Raw genomic sequence first — 20,485 nt, 5'->3', positions numbered from 1 at the left:
CAAAGGCATTCCTTTTTATCCGTAAGGAGACAACTTCTAGCTACCCATGACCTCATCTATCTCCTGTCTCCAGTTAAAAAGCGCACCATTTGGGGTAAATGCCACATTTGCACATAAATACCGAGATTTCCTTAGAGGGCGCCAGGCCTTTGGAGTCCTACCTAGGCCTCTGGGATTTTGGTACTCTTTTATCTGTCCGATCTCCCTTCTAACCGCCCTCCACTGTGCCTATAAGTCCATGGATGTGCCAGATGCTCTGTCTCAAAAAGCAGGGCCTGTTTTCAAAGGTTGAGGGACAAGCTGAACCCACAGAAGTAATTAGGATCGTTAAATAGCATCTGTTTGTTTATTGATTGGACCCACTTCCCTGTTCACAGTGTAATTTACATTAAAAGCACAGTCCAAAATGTATTAATTCTTAAAAGCACTCTTCTCATTTATTTACTTTGTTTCTGGGCAAAAGCCAAAGTTAACATTCGGCACAGACTTGTTTAATTTAATTTCCGTACAACAACCAGGCAGCTAAAACACATTTTTAAAACAAAAGAGTCATAAAAAGATTCGACTTTCAGAACATTCCTGTCATTTCTGCGAGGGAAAATTCAATGGGCCCAAATGTTGATTAGCATAATAAACACCAAAAGTTGACAAGTTCAAGCACTCAAATGAAATACTGTCATTCTCAGCACTCGGTGAGCTATGTGATCACTGATGAGCAGCAGACACTGCGGAGCAGCAGACACTGCGGAGGTCAGGTCCTCTTCAGCCCTGCATGCATCCTCTTATCGGGCACCGCATTCCTTGGCTAAAGGCGCCTTCATTGCTGCGCCCACTGGATATTTTGTAGTTTTATCATGACAACGAAATCACAATAAGGTGATGTGATTAGATGGACAGTTTTTTTAACAGCCAAGGAGAGAGAGTGACCTGTTAGGAACTGATTGCAAACGTGTCTTTGGCAAAAACAAATGAATAGAAGATACCACCGACCAAAAATGAAAAATAACATAACAATATCGCATAGAATAATTTGTTTATTTCACCTCTTCTGTGAGGGTCTTGACAGTACAGAGATTGCTCGATCTGTCTAAAAGTGTCACGTTTATGACGTTACATCTGCGGCACTCCTGTAAAACTTTATATTTGTTTCATGATCAATATTTGATTAGGCACTATATCACCTTTGACAAGTGCCCCTCTTCATAACAAAAGCACATTTGACCCTTTATTATAATCATCACCAATCACTCACTAACACACAGTTATATAGACAGAACAGAATAAGGCAATGAAAGACAGAATAACACACATCGTCATATATAAATTTTGCTCTTACACTTTGGTCATTTAAAAACAATTATTTTGTAGCTTTGCGAGTTCCTGGTGAAGCCTTACAAAAATTGTCTTTAGTAGATATAAGAGAAGCTTTGACGGAATAAATAGAAAATAAGTTACACGCGTTTATATATGGCTGCATTTGTTCCAACACAGAAAAGAAAAGACAGTCATAGAAGCATTAGTGCTACTTTCAAGTCACTTTAAATGGGAGTATGGATAGCTGACTGTTTATGTACTGCACATGATGAGAGAAGCAGATATCCCCGTGAATACTCAAAGTAATTACCTGTCACTTTAAACTAGTGTGTTAAAGAGATCATGCAGCTTTTTTTTGTGATACATCATATTCAAAACGGCAGCTCCCAAAGGATTCTATAACTCAAAACTCTATTTCTAGGGGGATAGGCATAGCTCAGTGGCAGACCATTTGACTGCAGACCAACAGGTCACAGGTTCAAATGTAGGTTACTTCGCTTTGGATGAAAGTATCTGCTAAATAAATCTCATACGTTACTACAGATGGGATTTGAGTAAATCACCAACCCTTTCCCACACTGGCTGGTGTTTGAAGGTAGTTTATGAAATTAGAGATACTTTCATGCCTGTCGTCTGTAGTGCGGATTCAGTGCCATTGCTGGGGTATTGAGATCTATGAGTGCTTTCAGTCCTCTCTCGGCTCTCGGCTTTCAGGATATTCACAGCAAGGGTTGGCCAGCCTGATTCTCTCAGGGCCTAAGGCCTTTTGTTTTGTTTTAGATGGGCATGCCAAAGTTAAAAAATAAAGTTAAGCTGTTAGGCATCACCATTTACTGGATGGAGGTTCTTCCAAGATCGCTTTTTTTTTTTTCCTTGTGGCTTTTTCTTTTCTTGTGGTTCCTGGAGTGTGTGCATGTGTGTGTGCATGTGTGTGCGCATGTGTGTGTGCATGTGTGTGCGCATGTGTGTGCGCATGTGTGTGCGCATGTGTGTGTGCATGTGTGCAGGGCAATTGAATAGAGTCCGTGAAGCATGATGGACACACCCCACAAGGCCTGGGTAATGCGGTCTAGACAGATATTTTCAATAGGCTTACATTTTGACATTAACTTACATTCAACTGTATAAAACAGAGCATTGAAGACAGCGGGGGAAATATAAAATGTGGAAAAACTCCCTCCTCCCACATTCACTGATATGCATTGTTTGTGACTGAACCAACTGCCACATCAACCCCTCTGTCCCATCATGTACTGTGTTGGCCTGACATTCTGTATTTATTTATTTATAGGGTCAGCCTGTGTGTCCAGCGGCTCTGTGTTGTCCTGCAGACCAAAGCAGGACTAGCGGAGGAGAGTTGCCACTCTTCATCTGAGCTGACTGGAAACAGAGCAGCTGGGCTGGATGGTCTGAGCTGGACGGCTGTGTGTGTGTGTGTGTGTGTGTGTGTGAGTGATTGTCCGTGTGTGTGTGTGTGTACATTCATGCATGTGAATTTGTGTGTTTATATGTTTAGAGTGTGTGTGTGGGGGGCGGGGGAGGGGGAGGGGGGTTAGTGTAGGAGACAGTGGAAGGGCTTGAAGATTGATCTAGGCTCACTTCTACCTTGTGCCCTCGCAGAGATACAATTAAAATGTCTTAAAAAGACTGAACATAGGCCTGTCCTTATGGGAAACTGGATTAGAAACTTGTTGAATGTGGCCAGGGGTCGTTATTACAACTGAGTTGGGCCCCTGCTATGTGGTTCGCTACCAGGAGGTGGCACTGTGACCAGACTCCTCAGATACACACAGGGGTTCCTCCTCTTCCCTGAGCCCTGGGACATTGGAGGCGGGGGGGCCCCAGGGGGTCCGGGGGGCCTCAGGGTGGCCGACATGAGAGGTTGAATCTCCTGCTGCTCCTCGGAGAGGGCCCCCTCCTCATCATCTTTCTCCGGGAATTGGAAGCAAGCGGAGCCCTGGACCACATTGGCCCCGACAGATCCACCCACAGACCCTCCAGACCCCAGCGGCCCCGTGTAGGAGGCTGGCCGCTGGGCTCCCAGCCTGGACAGGGCACTGACTCTGGGGTGGATGGGTTCGGCTGGGGCCGGAGGGGAGGCCAGGCTCTCTAGGGAGGAGATGCTCTGGTTCCAGGCCTGCTGCAGGTCTATGGGGATGATCTTGGTGGCCTCCATGGACACGCAGACAGGCAGGGTGCCCACGCCCCCCTTCCAGGGCAGGTGCTCCTCCCCACAGGTAGGGGAGGGGGGTGTGGCCACCGAGGGGCTCTGACACGCCTCTAGGGAAGATGGAACTGAGACACACAACACGAAGAACAGGGAACAGAAGAACTTTAGATCCTCCAGCTCAGTGGTTCTCAACCCTGGTCCTCAGGTACCCCCTGTCCTGCATGTTTTAGATATTTCCCTGTCCCAACACACCTGATTCAAATGAATGGTCGTTAACAGGCTTCTGCATAACTAGATAACGACCCATTCATTTGAATCAGGTGTGTTGGAGCAGGGAAACATCTAAAACATGCAGGACAGGGGGTACCTGAGGACCAGGATTGAGAACCACTGCTCCAGCTTATCACATTATATCTCGATACGTCACACTGCATGTACAATGTGAAACCAATGATTTTTTTCGTATCGTATTTGTTTTCTGAATCAACCTGCCTGGTTAAACAAAGGTAAGATATTCGACTGGATGCACAAATCAAGATGTGTAAAGTCTTAGTGTTGGTCGACACCCTTCATCACCTGACCTGATTTAGGCCGTTCTTTGGGTGTCTCTGCAGCTTTGCGAGCCACGAAGGTGATCCCCTCGTCCTCCTCCTTCTCTGGTTCCGAGTGGGTTCCCTTCTCTTCCTCTGAGTCCACCGGCACCACCACTGGGTCTGGAGGGGCACAGGAACACGGTTTCCATCCACAATAGAAATAATAATAAGAAATTGTATTTTGGGGGACGCCTTTCAAAACAGGGACAATGCACAACTCGGCAACTTTGGCACCTACAGTCGAGCCCAAACCCTTTTAAAACTGTCCACTGTTCTGGATGCTAAAATTAAAGTGGTGTTGGTGCGGTGTTTTGTTTGACCTTTGTCCTGCCAGCTGACGTTCCGTCGAGGTTTGTCGTTCATGTCCTCCCCTTTCACGTCTGACCCTCTCCGCTGTGGAAGAGAAAGGGCTGGTTATGTGTGTCTCCTACAGGAAGGACCGAACCTGCCTGTCCTCTAAACAAGCGGAGCTGGTTCATGAAGGAGGACGTGAGACATAGCGCGCCACTAGCAACGCGTCATTTTATGCGCAGGGCACTCCCTCCTAATAGGGCGGGGTATATAAGGGGTTCCCGGCATATGCATCGCTAGTGCGACATAGACTTCAGTCTTCCTGCTGCCTCCGCCTCCCCGGCCTCCACCCTTGGTTCTGTTTTCTGTTTCCTGTTTCAGGGGGAATGCGTCGCTGCTCTCTGCTCGGAGGTCGAGACGGTGTCTCGTTGGATGCGGCAGGGAGCCGATGCGAGCAGAACCACAATGCCAAATCAAATGTACAATCGTGTTTTGTATAGTGTGAAATAAAGTATTCGTAAGGTCATACTGAGTCCTCCTGCCTGAACCTGTCTGTCCTCTAACCTGTCTGTCCTCTAACCTGTCTGTCCTCTGCTATATTCAGAATTGAACATCCTGGCCTAAACAATGTGACTAAAATGTCCATTCGGCTAGTTGTGTAGAGTGATTTATCGGCTCCAGGAAACCAGTGGAGGGGTTTCAGGGAAAAGGACAAGGTGATATTCTCATTGTGAAACAGGACAGGTGGAAACCTGCCAGCCTTCACAAGGAAGATGGAATCATTTATAAAAAATATTTATCACTTTAAATGTCCTGGGTCTTCGATAATCCATCATAAAAAGAAACCTGCCCGTCCGAACGCTGCTGTCCTCTATTTCTCCTTTAGCATGTGACCTTGTGAACAAACTAGAATACTAGCATCATTTAACTCAGACTCGTCAAGCACAGGCTAGCAAAAGCTAGCCTGCTAAGCTAGGTCAATTGTAAAATACCTATAAAAGGAATGGGAACACTCTAGCCTTACCTAGATTGTTGTTTAGCATGGTTTAGACTAATCTATACAAATTAGCCTTCTGTGGGCTCGTAAAATCCGGCTTTAAAAGACACAGACAAGACAGATCATCTATTTCCTTCCCTTTGACACACTGCAGGAATCTGAAAGCTCCACATTATTTCTGACACCGATCCATTCATCTCAGGCCTACATAAACTGCCTTGAGGCTTGAAGGTCAAGGTCAGTTTAGAGTTGCATAACAACCTAGTCAAGTCTGGTCTGGTCTGAAGACGGACAGATCCAGCACTCTAAACCATCCCTAACAAACTGGTTGAGTGACGATATGTATACTGAACAAAGATGAGTGAATCTATACAGAAGCTGGCTCAATCTAAACAAACAAAGACAAAAGAAAGAGATGGTGAAAGAGAACGGGGAGAGCTAGAGAGACAGGTAAAGAAGGAGGGAGAGTATCCTGAAGGTAGAGAGAACAGGGGAGAGGGAGAGCGAGGGAGGTAGGGAAAAAGAGAGACAGGTGCCGTAGAGACAGAGAGAAAGAGATGAAGAGGGATTGACACAGAGGTATGGAAAGAAACAGAGTGAAATGGGTAGAGAGAGCGGTGGAAAGAAAGAGAAGGGATACAGAGAGACAGACAGAAAGAGCGAGAGAGAGAGAGACAGAGAGAGAGAGAGAGAGACACAGAGAGAAAGAGAGAGAGAGAGACACAGAGAGAAAGAGAGAGACACACACAGAGAGAGAGAGAGAGAGAGAGAGAGAGAGAGAGAGAGAGAGAGAGAGAGAGAGAGAGAGAGAGAGAGAGAGAGAGAGAGAGAGAGAGAGAGAGAGAGAGAGAGAGAGAGAGAGAGAGAGAGAGAGAGAGAGAGAGAGAGAGAGAGAGAGAGAGAGAGAGAGAGAGAGAGAGAGAGAGAGAGAGAGAGAGAGAGAGAGAGGTCCATGCCTTCTTCTGGCTACGGTCCTTCTTGTGGCGTTTGTGTCGAGTCGTCTTGAACGTCTCCATTCGGCTCTTCATGTTCCTCTGGAAGATCTCTCTGTCCTGACGCTCCTTATCGCCCAGCGTCATGAAGTGTCGGCTGTAGTGGGACTGGTGCTGAGAGACACAGAGGTAGGATGGTGCTGTTGGTGCCTGCTAAACCTCACAGGACCATGTCTGGTTTGCTCGATTCAATGGGAAGGTTATCATGGCAGGCATGTATGTACTGTGTGGTAATTGAGTCTATGTTCAGTTCTGATGAGCCAAAATGAAGACTGCATACTTTAAAAAATGTATTCTTGGTTGGTTGCCAGTTTCACGTTCCACGTGTGTAAGAGTTTTGATTAGTTTAGTTTAGCCTACCCTTCTCCTGGGCTTGTAGAGGTTCCCAGCCAGGAAGTGATGCGTCTCTGACTCCTCCTCTACTTTGGCACCGGGAACGTTGTCAATCACCTGGAGGTCCAGACACACACCGCTGCCATTCTCCCTTCTGATTGGACAGGAAGATAAACACGTTTTTATTCACTGACACACAAGTACATCGTGAAGGTTGAGAAAACGCTGCGAAAAGATTGTAAATGACCCTGCACGCGCCAGCAATGCCGCACACACAAACACAGACAAACACACACACACTATCTACCGCATGAGTACAGCGTTGACTCACAGGTAGTTGGTGACATTGGTGACTTCTGGGAAGGATGTCCTACTGGCCATGGAGGGCAGAGAAAGCCTGGCGGAGGTCAGCACATTGCCACCCTGTAGGAGACACACACACACACACACACACAAACCCACACAGACACACATGCACAGGGTCAAAGGTCAAATTATCCTACAATCATCTCCAGCTGTCTCTGAACCATGAAGACCTATACACTAAACGAATCCAAGATTCCTATATAATTCTATCATCTTAGAGATGATAGAATTATATATGCTACCCTTCTGTTCCTCACTCAGAATTGTCCTTCTTTAATCTTTTACATATTAAAGAAAAAGGTGCAGTGGTCTCTCCATTCTTTCCAGAGCTGTAATCTTATAATCTAAGTTATGCATCCCTTTCCTATGTTGAAATCATTCACAGCAGAGTCCAGTAAAGGCTACATACAGCAGACTCAGGAGTGGGGAATGATGTGTCATGTACTATGAACTGCTGGTTCATTGATGTTTCACATGAAACAATCTTGAAATAATAATCAGACATGTTTCTCTTTTATCTTTGAGTTCAGGGCACCAGGACTTACTTTTTGGTAAGTACCTATTTAAGACAGACAGACGGCAGCACCAAGTAGCGGATTGTAAGTGATGAAAAGCAGATCTTTTTGTGTTCCATACAGAATGTGTTATTATACCTGGTAAATTGTTGAGTAACACTTTCTGACAGGCTAAGTATCACGGGTATTGCCAGTGCTTGTTTTGTGGACAGTTTCAGTGTAGCGTGGCGTCTGCAATGCAAAGTGGTGCTGGAAGTGTCAATTACAAAATTCTAGAAAAGGCATTTCAAAGCAGAAAAAGACACAAAAACTCAAGATGTTTTCAAAGTAGCCGGATAATGTAATTTGCTTAACCTTGAATTGTGACGAGCCACTGAAATTCAACCGAGTGCGCTACTGAGAAGGAATCGTTCAAACAATTCAAAACCACAAAGTAGACCATTAACAATACATAAACTTTAGTCCAATTTACTCTCTTAACATAAAAGACTGGTATTAGTGGTTTTCTATATCCATTGAAACAACTTCCTTTCGCTGTTAGCCTTGTTAACCTTTTCTGTCCTACAAATAATGTTTCAACTCACTCCTTGCCTAGACCGTTCACTGGGTGGCCCTCGCTTGTAAAGAGCGACCGTCAGAATTAGACTTGGGCGCTAATGTTATCCTCTCTTTCCCACAGGCTGCTGAGTGGCATGGAACTCTTGGGTGAGTCCATATACACCAACACCACCACCCACACCAATCATTGCTACAGTATGAAACTGCATGGCAAGTATTCCTGGTATCTTCACAGTGATAGAACTACCAGCCATGAAAGCCTACAAAAGATGGTATTACGTAAATTAATAATTAATAATTTTTTATTTATCAGTGAAAAATTAACTGAAAAATAACTATTTTGATAAAGTGTGAGGAGTATTTTAGGAAGAGGGTGAAGAGTGGAGGTAACTGCTGTGTCAACAGAAGGACGTGTTTTCTTTGACGTTTGTTTTTTGAAAGTGGGGAGTGGTGAGAGGAGAGGAGACAGGAGGAGGGAGAGGGAGGGAGGGAGCACAGGAGATCAGAGAAGAGGAAAGGACGAGTAAGGCTGGTCGAGGAGAAGAAAAGGAAACTGAGAAAAAGAAAAAGATTGTTGAAAGGAGCACGGCGGAGGATGATGACAGTGTGCTGGTGAAATCAGCCCAGACATGAGGCGGATCCCTGCCAGGTTTGAGAACTGAGTTTGAGAACATTTTCCGAGCACAGAGAGAGACTCTCTGTATGTGAGTGTGTGAAATATAAGTATATATAAGGCCATGATTTACATTGATTAATATTTCTGTAATTCTACCGTTGCTTTGGCAATATGAACAATTGTTGTTTTCATGCCAATAAAGCCCTTTGAACTGAACTGAACTGAGACAGAGACAGAGAGAGAGAGAGAGAGAGAGAGAGAGAGAGAGAGAGAGAGAGAGAGAGAGAGAGAGAGACAGAGAGAGAGAGACAAAGAGCGAAACAGAAAGCGAGAGACAGAGAGAGACAGAGAGAGAGAGAGAGAGAGAGAGAGAGAGAGAGAGAGAGAGAGAGAGAGAGAGAGAGAGAGAGAGAGAGAGAAAGAGCGAAACAGAAAGCGAGAGAGAGAGACAGAGAGAGAGACACAGAGAGCGACAGAGAGACAGAGAGACAGAGAGAGAGAGAGAGGACGGTTCCTCCCTTCCTCCCACACACACCTCAACATTTCAGCACACCTCAGCTCATGGGCCCTTTAGCCTGCCTGCCGGTCTGTGAACGCTCTCTCCCTCGGTCTGACAACCTGCTCTCAACACTGCCGTGATCTCAGCCATCCAGCTGACAGGAGATGAGTCTCTTTCAGGGCACACACACACACAACACACAGAGACGAATACACACATGTACTAACATACACACACTGCACACACACACAACACACAGAGACGAATACACACATGTACTAACATACACACACTGCACACACACACAAGACAAAGACGAATACACACATGTACTAACATACACACACTGCACACACACACAAGACACAGACGAATACACACATGTACTAACATACACACACTGCACACACACACACAACACACAGAGACGAATACACACATGTACTAACATATACACACTGCACACAACACAAAAGAGACAAATACACACATGTACTAACATACACACACGCATACTGCACACACACCTCCAAATACTACAACACACACTCATACTAACACACACACATACTAATACAAACACACACACACACTACGATACTTCAAAAGGCCTAAATCACTCAGATGTGGCTAGCATCCAAAGAATAAAGTCAGTTTTTTATGCATTCACAATTTTTCTGCCTATGTTGTGCTAATTGTAGCTATTATCGTCAATCTAAAACACATGTACAATGAGAATAGTCAGGGCTGTGAATCATTTAAACTTCACCACAAATCTTACACCTGTTTTCCAACCACAGGTCTGTACAGTGATACATTAATACAGCAGCTACTGTACTCATCAGGCACAGCTCATAAAACCACTCACACTCGTAAGACGACAGGACTTAAATCCAACACGGTCTTATCTGTCCTGGCCTAATGTTTTGATGAATCCCTCCTCCTGCTACTACCGCTGGAAGCTGGCTATCTGTGTGCTAGGGATTCTTCCTCCCTGATGTCATGTTCCCCATCCCTCGCCAGGTTTAAACCGAGGCTCTGCCGTCGCCGTTGACGACGAACTCCTGTGGCTGTGATGTCACAGGCGGAGACGGGCACCTTTGATGTGGCGACACGGAGGTATCGGGTGGAGGCTGTGATGCGGTGGTGGTGGAGGGCGGTCGACATAGGAAACAAAGGGACGAATTCTACCCTCTCTCTCTTTCTCTCTCTCTCTTTTGTTTCTCACACTTTCAGGCTTCCTTCCTTCCTTTCTCTGTCTCTCTCTCTATCGCTCTCTACCTGTCTGCCTGCCTGCCTGCCTGCCTGTCTGTCTGCCTGTCTGTCTGCCTGTCTGTCAGTCTCTATCCCTCTACCTGTCTGCCTGCCTGCCTGCCTGCCTGTCTGCCTGTCTGTCAGTCTCTATCCCTCTACCTGTCTGCCTGCCTGTCTGCCTGTCTGCCTGCCTGTCTGTCAGTCTCTATCCCTCTGTGTATCTGTGTGTCTCTATCTGTGACTCCTTATCTCAGTTTTTCCCTCCTGCTCCTCCCTCCCCTGTCGTTGTCTCTCTTTCCTCTCTTTCTCTCTCACGAGACGCAGTCATCGGAGAACATCTCCCTTTCTCTCCTTTCCACTCTCTCCCACTCTCTCCAACTGTCTCCCACTCTCTCCCACTCTCTCCCACTCTCTCCCACTCTCTCCCACTCTCTCCCACTCTCTCCCACTCTCTCCCACTCTCTCCCACTGTCTCCCACTCTCTCCAACTGTCTCCCACTCTCTCCCACTCTCTCCCACTCTCTCCCACTCTCTCCCACTCTCTCCCACTCTCTCCTTACCACTCTCTCCCACAATTTCCTGTAGTAAACTCTGCACGTCTCGGTCGCAAGCCGCGATGAGCTGCAGGAGTCTCACACCTCTACGTTTGGCAGGCCGCACTTCCCCTCATAAAATTCACATGTGCAGATGATATGTTTCACAGAGAGCTTTCCACAGGCAAGATCCACCTGACAGGGAGGTATATAGTGTGTTTGCTGCTGCAGACGCAGTGACATATAGCATGTATACACAGCTGTGAAGTTGGGCTCTGTCACCTATTGGACAAATATAGTATTACTGTATGGGTTTATTGAAGATATTGGTTAACGTACACCGCCATCTAGTGGTCGTCTCTGGAACTTAAATAAGTCTGCATGCTAATGTGACGGTGCCCCAAATGATCAAGGGTGTAAGGAACATTTGCGGTGTCAATTTTTTTTAATCAATATTTGGTGGTTTCATTGTTCTCAAGACATTAGTAGAGATGTGTCCTAGCTATGTTTATTTCCCTCCTCTCCCTCCCCTTAGCCCCTCCTCGCTCCCTCTCTCACCCCCTCCTCGCTCCCTCCCCCTCTCCCTCTCCCTCTCCCTCTCTCCTCCTCTCCCTCTCTCCCTCCCTCACCCCCCCCTCGCTCCCTCTCTCCCCCCTCGCTCCCTCTCTCCCCCTCTCTCCCTCCCTCTCTCCCCCTCTCTCCCTCCCTCACCCCCCCCTCGCTCCCTCTCTCCCCCTCTCTCCCTCCCTCTCTCCCCCTCTCTCCCTCCCTCAACCCCCCCTCGCTCCCTCTCTCCCCCTCTCTCCCTCCCTCTCTCCCCCTCTCCCCCCCTCTCTCCCTCCCTCAACCCCCCCTCGCTCCCTCTCTCCCCCTCTCTCCCCCTCTCACTTAACTCACTCCCTCCATACCTGGTCTATGACACTGATGGCGTCTCTGATATTGATCTTCTGGTAGGCCTCCCACAGTTCACTCTTGCGGTACACAGACTTGCGTAGCAGAAGCTTGCTCAGGTAGTTCTTATCAAACTGCTCCCATCTAAAAGGGGAAAAACACATTTAAGAAAAGAAAATAAGATTGGAAGGAGCACAATGGTTGTTTTGAATGTGTTTGATGTAATTTGATCTCTGTCCTTTGAGACTGCAAGTTCATTCCATTTCAGGATCATAAAAAAAACTGTCTTTACTGCCATTTTTTTAAAATAAAAATAGATTTTTAACAGTGGGACTGTGTACTGACTTGTCCCTCCAGTGGTGGTATCCCTGCAGGCCGGCGATATCCTCCACTGCAGTCAGGATGTGGTCAAAAGCCTGGAAGAGAAGACAGGCTGATGGGTGGTGTGCATGGTGCATGGTAAAGATGTTGAGTTTGCTCTCTCTCTTTCTCCCTCCCTCTCTCTTTCTCCCTCTCTCTCTCTTTCTCCCTCTCTCTCTCTTTCTCCCTCCCTCTCTCTTTCTCCCTCCCTCTCTCTTTCTCCCTCTCTCTCTCTTTCTCCCTCTCTCTCTCTTTCTCCCTCCCTCTCTCTTTCTCCCTCTCTCTCTCTTTCTCCCTCCCTCTCTCTTTCTCCCTCTCTCTCTCTTTCTCCCTCTCTCTCTCTTTCTCCCTCCCTCTCTCTTTCTCCCTCCCTCTCTCTTTCTCCCTCTCTCTCTCTTTCTCCCTCTCTCTCTCTTTCTCCCTCTCTCTCTCTTTCTCCCTCTCTCTCTCTCTTTCTCCCTCCCTCTCTCTTTCTCCCTCTCTCTCTCTTTCTCCCTCCCTCTCTCTTTCTCCCTCTCTCTCTCTTTCTCCCTCCCTCTCTCTTTCTCCCTCTCTCTCTCTTTCTCCCTCCCTCTCTCTTTCTCCCTCTCTCTCTCTTTCTCCCTTCCTCTCTCTTTCTCCCTCCCTCTCTGTCAATCTCTCAATTATACAAGACACATGCTATTTTTAACAGATACAATCACTCCGAAGCCGAAGCAGTAAGCACCCCCTACCACTCTACCTCTTCTCATCTCCTCTCCCCCTCCAGCTTCATCTTCTCTCTCTGCACGTCACCTCACCCGCCCCCCTCCTCTCCCCCTCCTCTCCCCCTCCACTCCCCCTCCACTCCCCCTCCACTCCCACTCCTCTCCCCCTCCTCTCCCCCTCCTCTCCCCCTCCACTCCCCCTCCACTCCCCCTCCACTCCCCCTCCACAAGTCCTGTCGAGCAGCACAAGAGTGGCTCTGAAAAACAAAAATGGCCGCCCCTACCAGGTGACCTCAGTGAATGGGGAAGCTGTGATGATTTATTAATCTGACCCAGAAGCCTCCCTGTGTCTGCAGCTCTCTGGAAGACAGCATTCTCTGTTCCCCAGCTGCTCTCTGCTACTATCCGGGTTAGAAATGGATGTATTAGACCTGCCTTGGATCCAAACACAGCAAGGTTGGCCGTGCAGAGACTCTCAGCTCAGGTTTGGCCCATGAGACACACCTCCTCATCACAATAAACACGCTCCGAAGGCCTGAATTTCACCTCAAAGTATCGTAACATTCTGCTTTACTCTGAGGTTTTCGCTCCCAGGATTCAAGCGAGCGTGTAGCCAGAGACTGACTGCTGGCAGACCTGTGAAAGAGAGCAATCTGTCATGGCGGCCCGTGTGATCTGGTGGGGGAGTCCAGCTCCCTGTGTGCCCGGCTGTGAGTGTCTCGGTGGAAGATGAGAAGGGTGTTCAGGTGTCATAACTGTCTGAGGGTCATTTCTCACTAGGCCTCTAAAAACAGGTCTCGTTAGCCTCTGGGACGGTAGCTTCAGGGTTTTTATGACAGCGACAGAGCGCTCGTCAGATCGAACGGAGAAATGGATGTTTAGTCTGGCAGCAAGGAGATCTTGACGAAGGAAAGGAGGGAGTTGAAGTAAACTTATTAATGGTGGGGTTGTGGTGTTTCGGCTGTCAGAATGTTATTGTTTACCAGCCATGTTTTACTGACGTGGAGATGGACTAGAATGTCGTGTAGAACGTAGTGTGCTGTATGTCGTGTATATATGTGTACGCTACTAAATGTAGCGTAGAACGTAGCGTGCATCGTGTCGTCGGCTCTGTTTTCCGGAGATTCGCGTGTCTGAAGTGACTCACCCTCTCATGGATCTCCTCGTTGATGGTGGGTTTGCGGTTGGTGGCACGAGGGACTTTGAGCCAGTTCACCAGAGGCTTGATGGTCAGACCCTGATAGAGAGAGGGGGGAGGGAGGAGGGGGGGCGGGAGAGAGGAGGGGGGCGGGAGAGAGGAGGAGGAGAGAGAGGGAGGGGGGGAGGGAGGAGGGGAGAGAGTGAGGGGGTGAGGGAGAAAGAGAGAGGGAGGAGGGGGGAGAGAGAGAGAGACAGGGAGAGGGGGAGAGACAGACAAAAAGGGTGGAGGCGAGACTCCTTATTAAAAGGGAGTCAGGTGGCTGAGCGGTTAGGGAATCGGGCTAGTAATCAGAAGGTTGCTGGTTCGATCCCCGGCTCTACCAAATGACGTTGTGTCCTTGGGCAAGGCACTTCACCCTACTTGCCTCGAGGGAATGTCCCTGTACTTACTGTAAGTCGCTCTGGATAAGAGCGTCTGCTAAAAGACTAAATGTAAATGTAAAAGACAAAATCGAAATCCTCTAGCCCACTCTCAACTCACGGCTCCAATAAGGATTATACGCTGCCCACTGTGTGAGAGTGTGTGTGTGTGTGTGTGTGTGTGTGTGTGTGTGTGTGTGTGAGAGTGTGTGTGTGTGTACGCACCAGCATGCAGACATATTACTGTGTTATGGGTTGTGATATCACCGGATCAATACTATACACACAGATAAGCTGTACAGGACATCTTGTGTGTTAACAAGATGGTCGCAGGACAACAAGCCGTAGGGATGGTAGGGTTGAAAACCAAGGTCAGACACTGGTTATGAATTGAGATCCAGATCTCATCTCTCCTCTCATGATGTGACAACAAAGTATCAGACATTCATCCAAGAACATCTTACTTTACACTGGATTTGATTTAATCCATATTATATTTAATCAAGTGCACAATACAGCTCAGTGCTCCGATACAGCGTAATAAAACAGCATCATCCATCAAAGTACGACATGGACACTGACATCGTGATACCAAACTAGCAATGCGTCGTTTACGATCAGGCTAGTGTTAAGAAAATCTATAAAGAGGTTTGTGTTCATGGAGTGGAAAGAATAATCCAAAACTGATAGCGTCCACTAGGGGTACGCCTCAGTCGATGAGGTTTACGGCGTCTGTCTGTCACTCCTTGTCCTCACAGCTCAACTGTGAAATCCATCATTCAGTATTAATGCCACCGTCAACAGAGGGGGAACAAATTATTCCTGCCGTCTTTTAGTCACAGACTTGTGTTCCCCGAGCCAATCACTTTTCTATCCTCTTTTATGAGAACAAAGAGCTTCACCTCATGTATTTTTTATATCCAAATCTAATCTGTCTGAAATGTGAGGCTTCAGTTCGCCAGACGTTGTTACTCTACGGGGCTTGTGTGTGTTAGGATATACAGCAGACCGGTTTTATCTGGTTTCATCTTATTTGCCTCTCCACACTGAATATGATATAATGCTGTCTGGCTGGTGGGTGTGTGTGTGTTGTGTGTTAATGTGAGGCGCATATGTGCTGGTGTTAGAAGTGTAAGGTTGTGTGTGTAGGTACTGTATGTGTACTGTGTGTGTGTATGTGCACTGTGTGTGTGTGTGTATGTGCACTGTGTGTGTGTATGTGCACTGTGTGTGTGTGTGTACTGTGTGTGTGTGTGTATGTGCACTGTGTGTGTGTGTGTGTGTGTGTGTATGTGCACTGTGTGTGTGTATGTTGGGGATGCTCATCCATAGAGCATAGCACGTTCATGTCACCATGATCCTGACTGATCCTGTCCTTCTATGTTCATAAATTGCATCCATTCATCAAAATTACTATCTGCGTTCTGCAGCCTCAATCGTCACCATTTAACACCACAGCTCCGCTAAATGTCAAACCTACCGCACGATCACCCAGTACCACCCAGAGGCATGGATGAAAGACCACAGACACCAAGGGTCCTGGAGTCCCAGTTATGTGCATAAAAATACACACATCTCCACGCACACAGACACACAAACACATACATACACACACGCACCTCCATACACACACACACGCATGCCCCAATGATGCCGGGAATGATTACTTTCAACTAGGCTGGACCATTAGACATTAACTGCGATACTCTACAGATTAAATAAGAGCTCACTCAATTATCATCTTGCAGTCACGAAGCCAGCCAAAGCTGCAGCCCAGGAGAGAAAGATTCTCCCGTTTCAACATGAACGGCTAATGGCAATAGAAATAACCGTTATGAAAAACCATGACTCATTTCACATGAGAAATCAGTTCCCATTCTACTTCAAAACTGTTCAAAGCATGGGTTCAGGAAATGCACTGAGAACTCTTAGTTTACCTGGAACATGACAGTGAAAAACACCACCACTATTGTAGTGGCAACGAAGTAGTCCTTGGCCTTGACATGCTCTGCATCCAGCAGCACCACCAGTGCAAAGGCCACTGCCCCTCGCAGGCCACCGTACGACATCACCACTTGGTCGATCTTGTCCAATGGGACGAGGCGGAACCAGTTGAGCACCCAGGTCTGCATGACAACACCTTGAACACAGACAAGACAGGAAGGAGCTCTATCTATCATTTTATTTATGTATTTATCGTGCTCACACACACACACACACACGCTCTCTCGCACACACAGAGCAAATCGATTTCAGGCTGGACTTCAACTCAGTGACTTGTGGAAGTTGTACAGGGGACCTGGGACACTGGAAAACGATGCCCACATCCATGTTCCCAGAGCAGTGTGAGAGTTGACGGCGACCCACCCATGGCCCTGAAGACGAGGATGAAGATAAGGGTGCAGGACACCAGGCCAGTGTCCCAGGCCCACTTGGACTTGTCCACCGCGGAGATGCCCAGGAAGATGAAGATGATGGTCTCGGCGATGCTGGCCAGCGTCTTCATGGTGTACTTGACCGTGGTGCGGGATTTCTGGGATATGTTGGCCTCCACGTACTTGTTGGCTCCGATGCCACAGAAGGTCATTCTGGTCGAGGGAGCGAGGGAGAGGGGGGGAGAGAGAGGAGGAGAGAGAGAGAGAGAGAGAGAGAGACAGAGAGAGATAGATAGATAGATAGATAGATAGAGAGAGAGAGAGAGAGAGAGAGAGAGAGAGAGAGAGAGAGAGAGAGAGAGAGAGAGAGAGAGAGAGGACGAATAGGTGAGAGTGCGAAAAGGAGAGAGGGGAATACAGATCGATAGGAAGAGAGAAAGAGGGAGGCAGAAAAAAAAGGGAGAGAGACAGAAAGAGGGGGAAAGAGAGGGTATTTAGAGATATGAGAGGAAACAGGGGATTTAAGGAGAAACAAATTCAAACAGCTTTAGTCAGTTAAACAAATGTTGTCTAAATTAGGCCCACAATGGAAACCCAATTGAGAGTTTGTTTTTCACACCCTTGAAGCAAAGCAATTACCAGAAGCTCACACAAATAAACAATGAACTGACCCATTTTAGGACCAAGACATTTCAAAGCAATACATGGGCCTTATTAAGCATGATGTTTGAATGAAATCAACCAATACCTACATAATCAAAGCGGCCAGTACATCAATACTAAAGGAAGACATCAGCTAAACACTGCCATCGTTATTACTGTGAACACTAGCGAGGGGAAGACCTTGTCCTCCACAGGTTATCTTACGTTACCTGTGGTTGAGGACTGATATTCATGTTGTCATGCATCTGTGGGAAAGCGATAATCGTATTTACACCTGACATGCGACACCCGTCACTGTGTGTATGGAGGGAGAGCTCCGAGACAGCAGACACACCTGGACGTTTATCTGATCCGCTGGGAGGGAAATGAGTCACTAGGCATTAGGGAGATGGAGAGAGAGAGAGAGAGGGAGAGAGAGAGAGACAGAGTGAGAGAGAGAGAAAGAAGTGAGAGAAGGAAAGAAAGGAGGAAAATAGGAAAAAAAGAAAGAGAGAGAGAGAGAGAGAGAGAGAGAGAGACAGAGAGAGACAGAGAGAGACAGAGAGAGAGAGAGAGAGAGAGAGAGAGAGAGAGAGAGAGAGAGTAGTTCGGCTCCTGACTGAAGATACTTTGAACATACTGTATGTTGTACTATTTGTTAGAAGTGGGACATTCATACTGGGAGGTTCATTCAGTCCGTCGGTCCAAAATGTGCTTAGCCATGCTTGCGTGCTGCATCAACACATTACGATTCAAGTCCCTGGCAGTGTTCTCCCCTCTGTGACCACATTGTGGCGCTAATTACATAAATGAATGACCAAGCCTTCAATAAATATAAACAAAACTGATCAACAAGCCTTCTGTCTCCAGCGTAACAGTGAAGGATCAAAACACCTCAATCGACTTTCCAGCTTTGACCTTATGGAATCGCTTATCCTAGCCATGACTCTGCACACGGAAAAATCTAAATCTCTCTGTCTACTTCGGTACTATAATTATCAGAAAAGATTAATCTAATTCCCTGATGAATAATCTGATTAATCGAGGTTGCCCCAAAAAGAAAGGGTTGAGGTTGATTCCCAGGGGCAGAAAGGGGTGGATGAGAAGGGCAGAGATGCCAAGAGAAGGAGTCTTTTAAAACTCTGTGAACAAGATGTACTGTGCGGGTTCAGAGCAGGCACACACACACACACACACAGCTGGAAAGACACATAGAAAGACACACATATACACACAGACAGTGTGATAGTGGGACAGTAATACGGAATGGGCCACACACACTAACACAATGCAGACATGCTCACACACACACGCTCAAACTTAGATGCAAAGAAACACACACACACCACACACTGCAAGAAAGCCTTTGTGTTCTGGTAGATGCACACACAAGGTTACACAGCCTTCTCCTGGCTCTCAAGTCTCTTTCATCTCTTCTCGTGGTCGACCTAGAATTCATCTCGACACACGGTGGGAATCACTTCTGGTGAATGTCTCTCTGCTTGGCACTCCATTCAACAGCCAAGCACCCACTTGACACCTCTAGATTTTCTATATACCCATCCTTAGTAGCTCAATCAAAAGACACTCAGAACACGCCCGTAGGAACCTATCGTAAACGGGTTTCAATATCAATCACATAATTACTTTGATTGTCTTTAGCTCATGTAAGACCGTACCGAAAGCGAAAGCCGTTTCACCTATCCCATGAAGCCTTGCCCTGCTGAAAGCGGCGGCCATGTTGCTTACGATAAGATGGCGGACAGGGAGAAGAGCTCGGCGGTCAGGTATGCCAGGTAGACCAGGAGGAAGACGAAGAGGGGCTCGATGATGCGCACCTTCTTGGTGAAGCGCGTGATGAAGGCCAGGATGACAGCGAAGATCAGGCCCACCAGGGTGCCCCCGATACTGACAATGAGGAAGGAAGCTGCAGGGAGATGATGGAGGGAGAAACTATGAAATAAAAGAAGAAGAAACAACTAGCGAGGAAAGCTAGGGACATTTACATTTAGTCATTTAGCAGACGCTCTTATCCAGAGCGACTTACAGTAAGTACAGGGACATTCCCCCCGAGGCAAGTAGGGTGAAGTGCCTTGCCCAAGGACACAACGTCATTTGACACGGCCGGGAATCGAACTGGCAACCTTCAGATTACTAGCCCGACTCCCTAACCGCTCAGCCACCGGACATCAGCAGAATACCTCAAATCTAATGTATGCAGGTAAATGCTGTGTTCGTGTAAAAACATGTGTTCTGAAGGGTCTGCTGGGAACTCAAAAGTTCATGACTCCAACCAGAGAATGTCTAATATGGACCGTAGACAGGCTGTGCTCCAACCTGCCATTTTCACAACAGATCCGGAAACTGATTTGCGCATATACTTACCCACTCCTTTGAAGTAGTCCGACGTCATGACGTTCCCTGGCCCCACCTCCACGAAGGAAATGTACACCTTGTACAAAACCTGCAGCAGGAACAACACCAACACACATTCACTCGCCATCCTTGACATACGAGAGTGTATGAATCTAAAAACAAACAGCCACACAGAAGCCAGTGATTTTAAGGAAGGTATTTTTTAGAGAGTGCAAGCTCATTGACCTGTAAGCATCGAGAGAAAGTGTTTTGTCTAGTATTGATCATCCCAGTGTTAAAAGAAAATTGCTATCTGCAGCCTAATTGGTTGTGGTGGTGACCTAAAATAGATCAGCTCACTGTGAAAACACAGACTGCCCTCCTCAACACTAGTTATTGTGGCAGTATGTCTTGTGTCATTCCTTCAACACGACTATGGATGGTCCATGAAGGTAAAATGTATTTATTTTTACAGTATTCTACCGTAAATAGGGTAATGAATTGAGGTCAGTTCACAAAGCAAGGGACCAAAACATAGCCTACTAATTAAAATAAATTATGTGGAATAATGAGAATTTCAGGTGT

The 20,485-nt window shown here is 47.0% G+C and overlaps 1 protein-coding gene across 1 annotated transcript in view; it reads right to left on the bottom strand.

Annotated features, from left to right (window-relative positions):
- Window positions 1-2,242: 2,242 nt before the first annotated feature.
- slc9a5 (solute carrier family 9 member A5) overlaps window positions 2,243-20,485 on the bottom strand; it is a 28,384-nt gene continuing 10,141 nt past the window's right edge. Inside the window, exons 4-16 of the mRNA XM_062472095.1 lie at window positions 19,931-20,009; window positions 19,295-19,472; window positions 16,896-17,116; window positions 16,466-16,668; window positions 14,116-14,205; window positions 12,268-12,338; window positions 11,940-12,066; window positions 7,022-7,113; window positions 6,718-6,844; window positions 6,322-6,471; window positions 4,398-4,470; window positions 4,066-4,197; window positions 2,243-3,609 (exon numbers count right to left, since the gene is read on the bottom strand). Coding sequence (XP_062328079.1) covers window positions 3,029-3,609; window positions 4,066-4,197; window positions 4,398-4,470; window positions 6,322-6,471; window positions 6,718-6,844; window positions 7,022-7,113; window positions 11,940-12,066; window positions 12,268-12,338; window positions 14,116-14,205; window positions 16,466-16,668; window positions 16,896-17,116; window positions 19,295-19,472; window positions 19,931-20,009 — 2,124 coding nt within the window. The 3' untranslated portion in view covers window positions 2,243-3,028. The remainder of the gene's footprint in view (window positions 3,610-4,065; window positions 4,198-4,397; window positions 4,471-6,321; window positions 6,472-6,717; window positions 6,845-7,021; window positions 7,114-11,939; window positions 12,067-12,267; window positions 12,339-14,115; window positions 14,206-16,465; window positions 16,669-16,895; window positions 17,117-19,294; window positions 19,473-19,930; window positions 20,010-20,485) is intronic.

The sequence above is a fragment of the Osmerus eperlanus genome, chromosome 10, assembly GCF_963692335.1.
Source record: "Osmerus eperlanus chromosome 10, fOsmEpe2.1, whole genome shotgun sequence".
NCBI lineage: Eukaryota > Metazoa > Chordata > Actinopteri > Osmeriformes > Osmeridae > Osmerus > Osmerus eperlanus.
The sequence above is the reverse complement of the archived record's forward strand: the minus strand, read 5'-3'. Positions and strand labels throughout refer to the sequence as shown.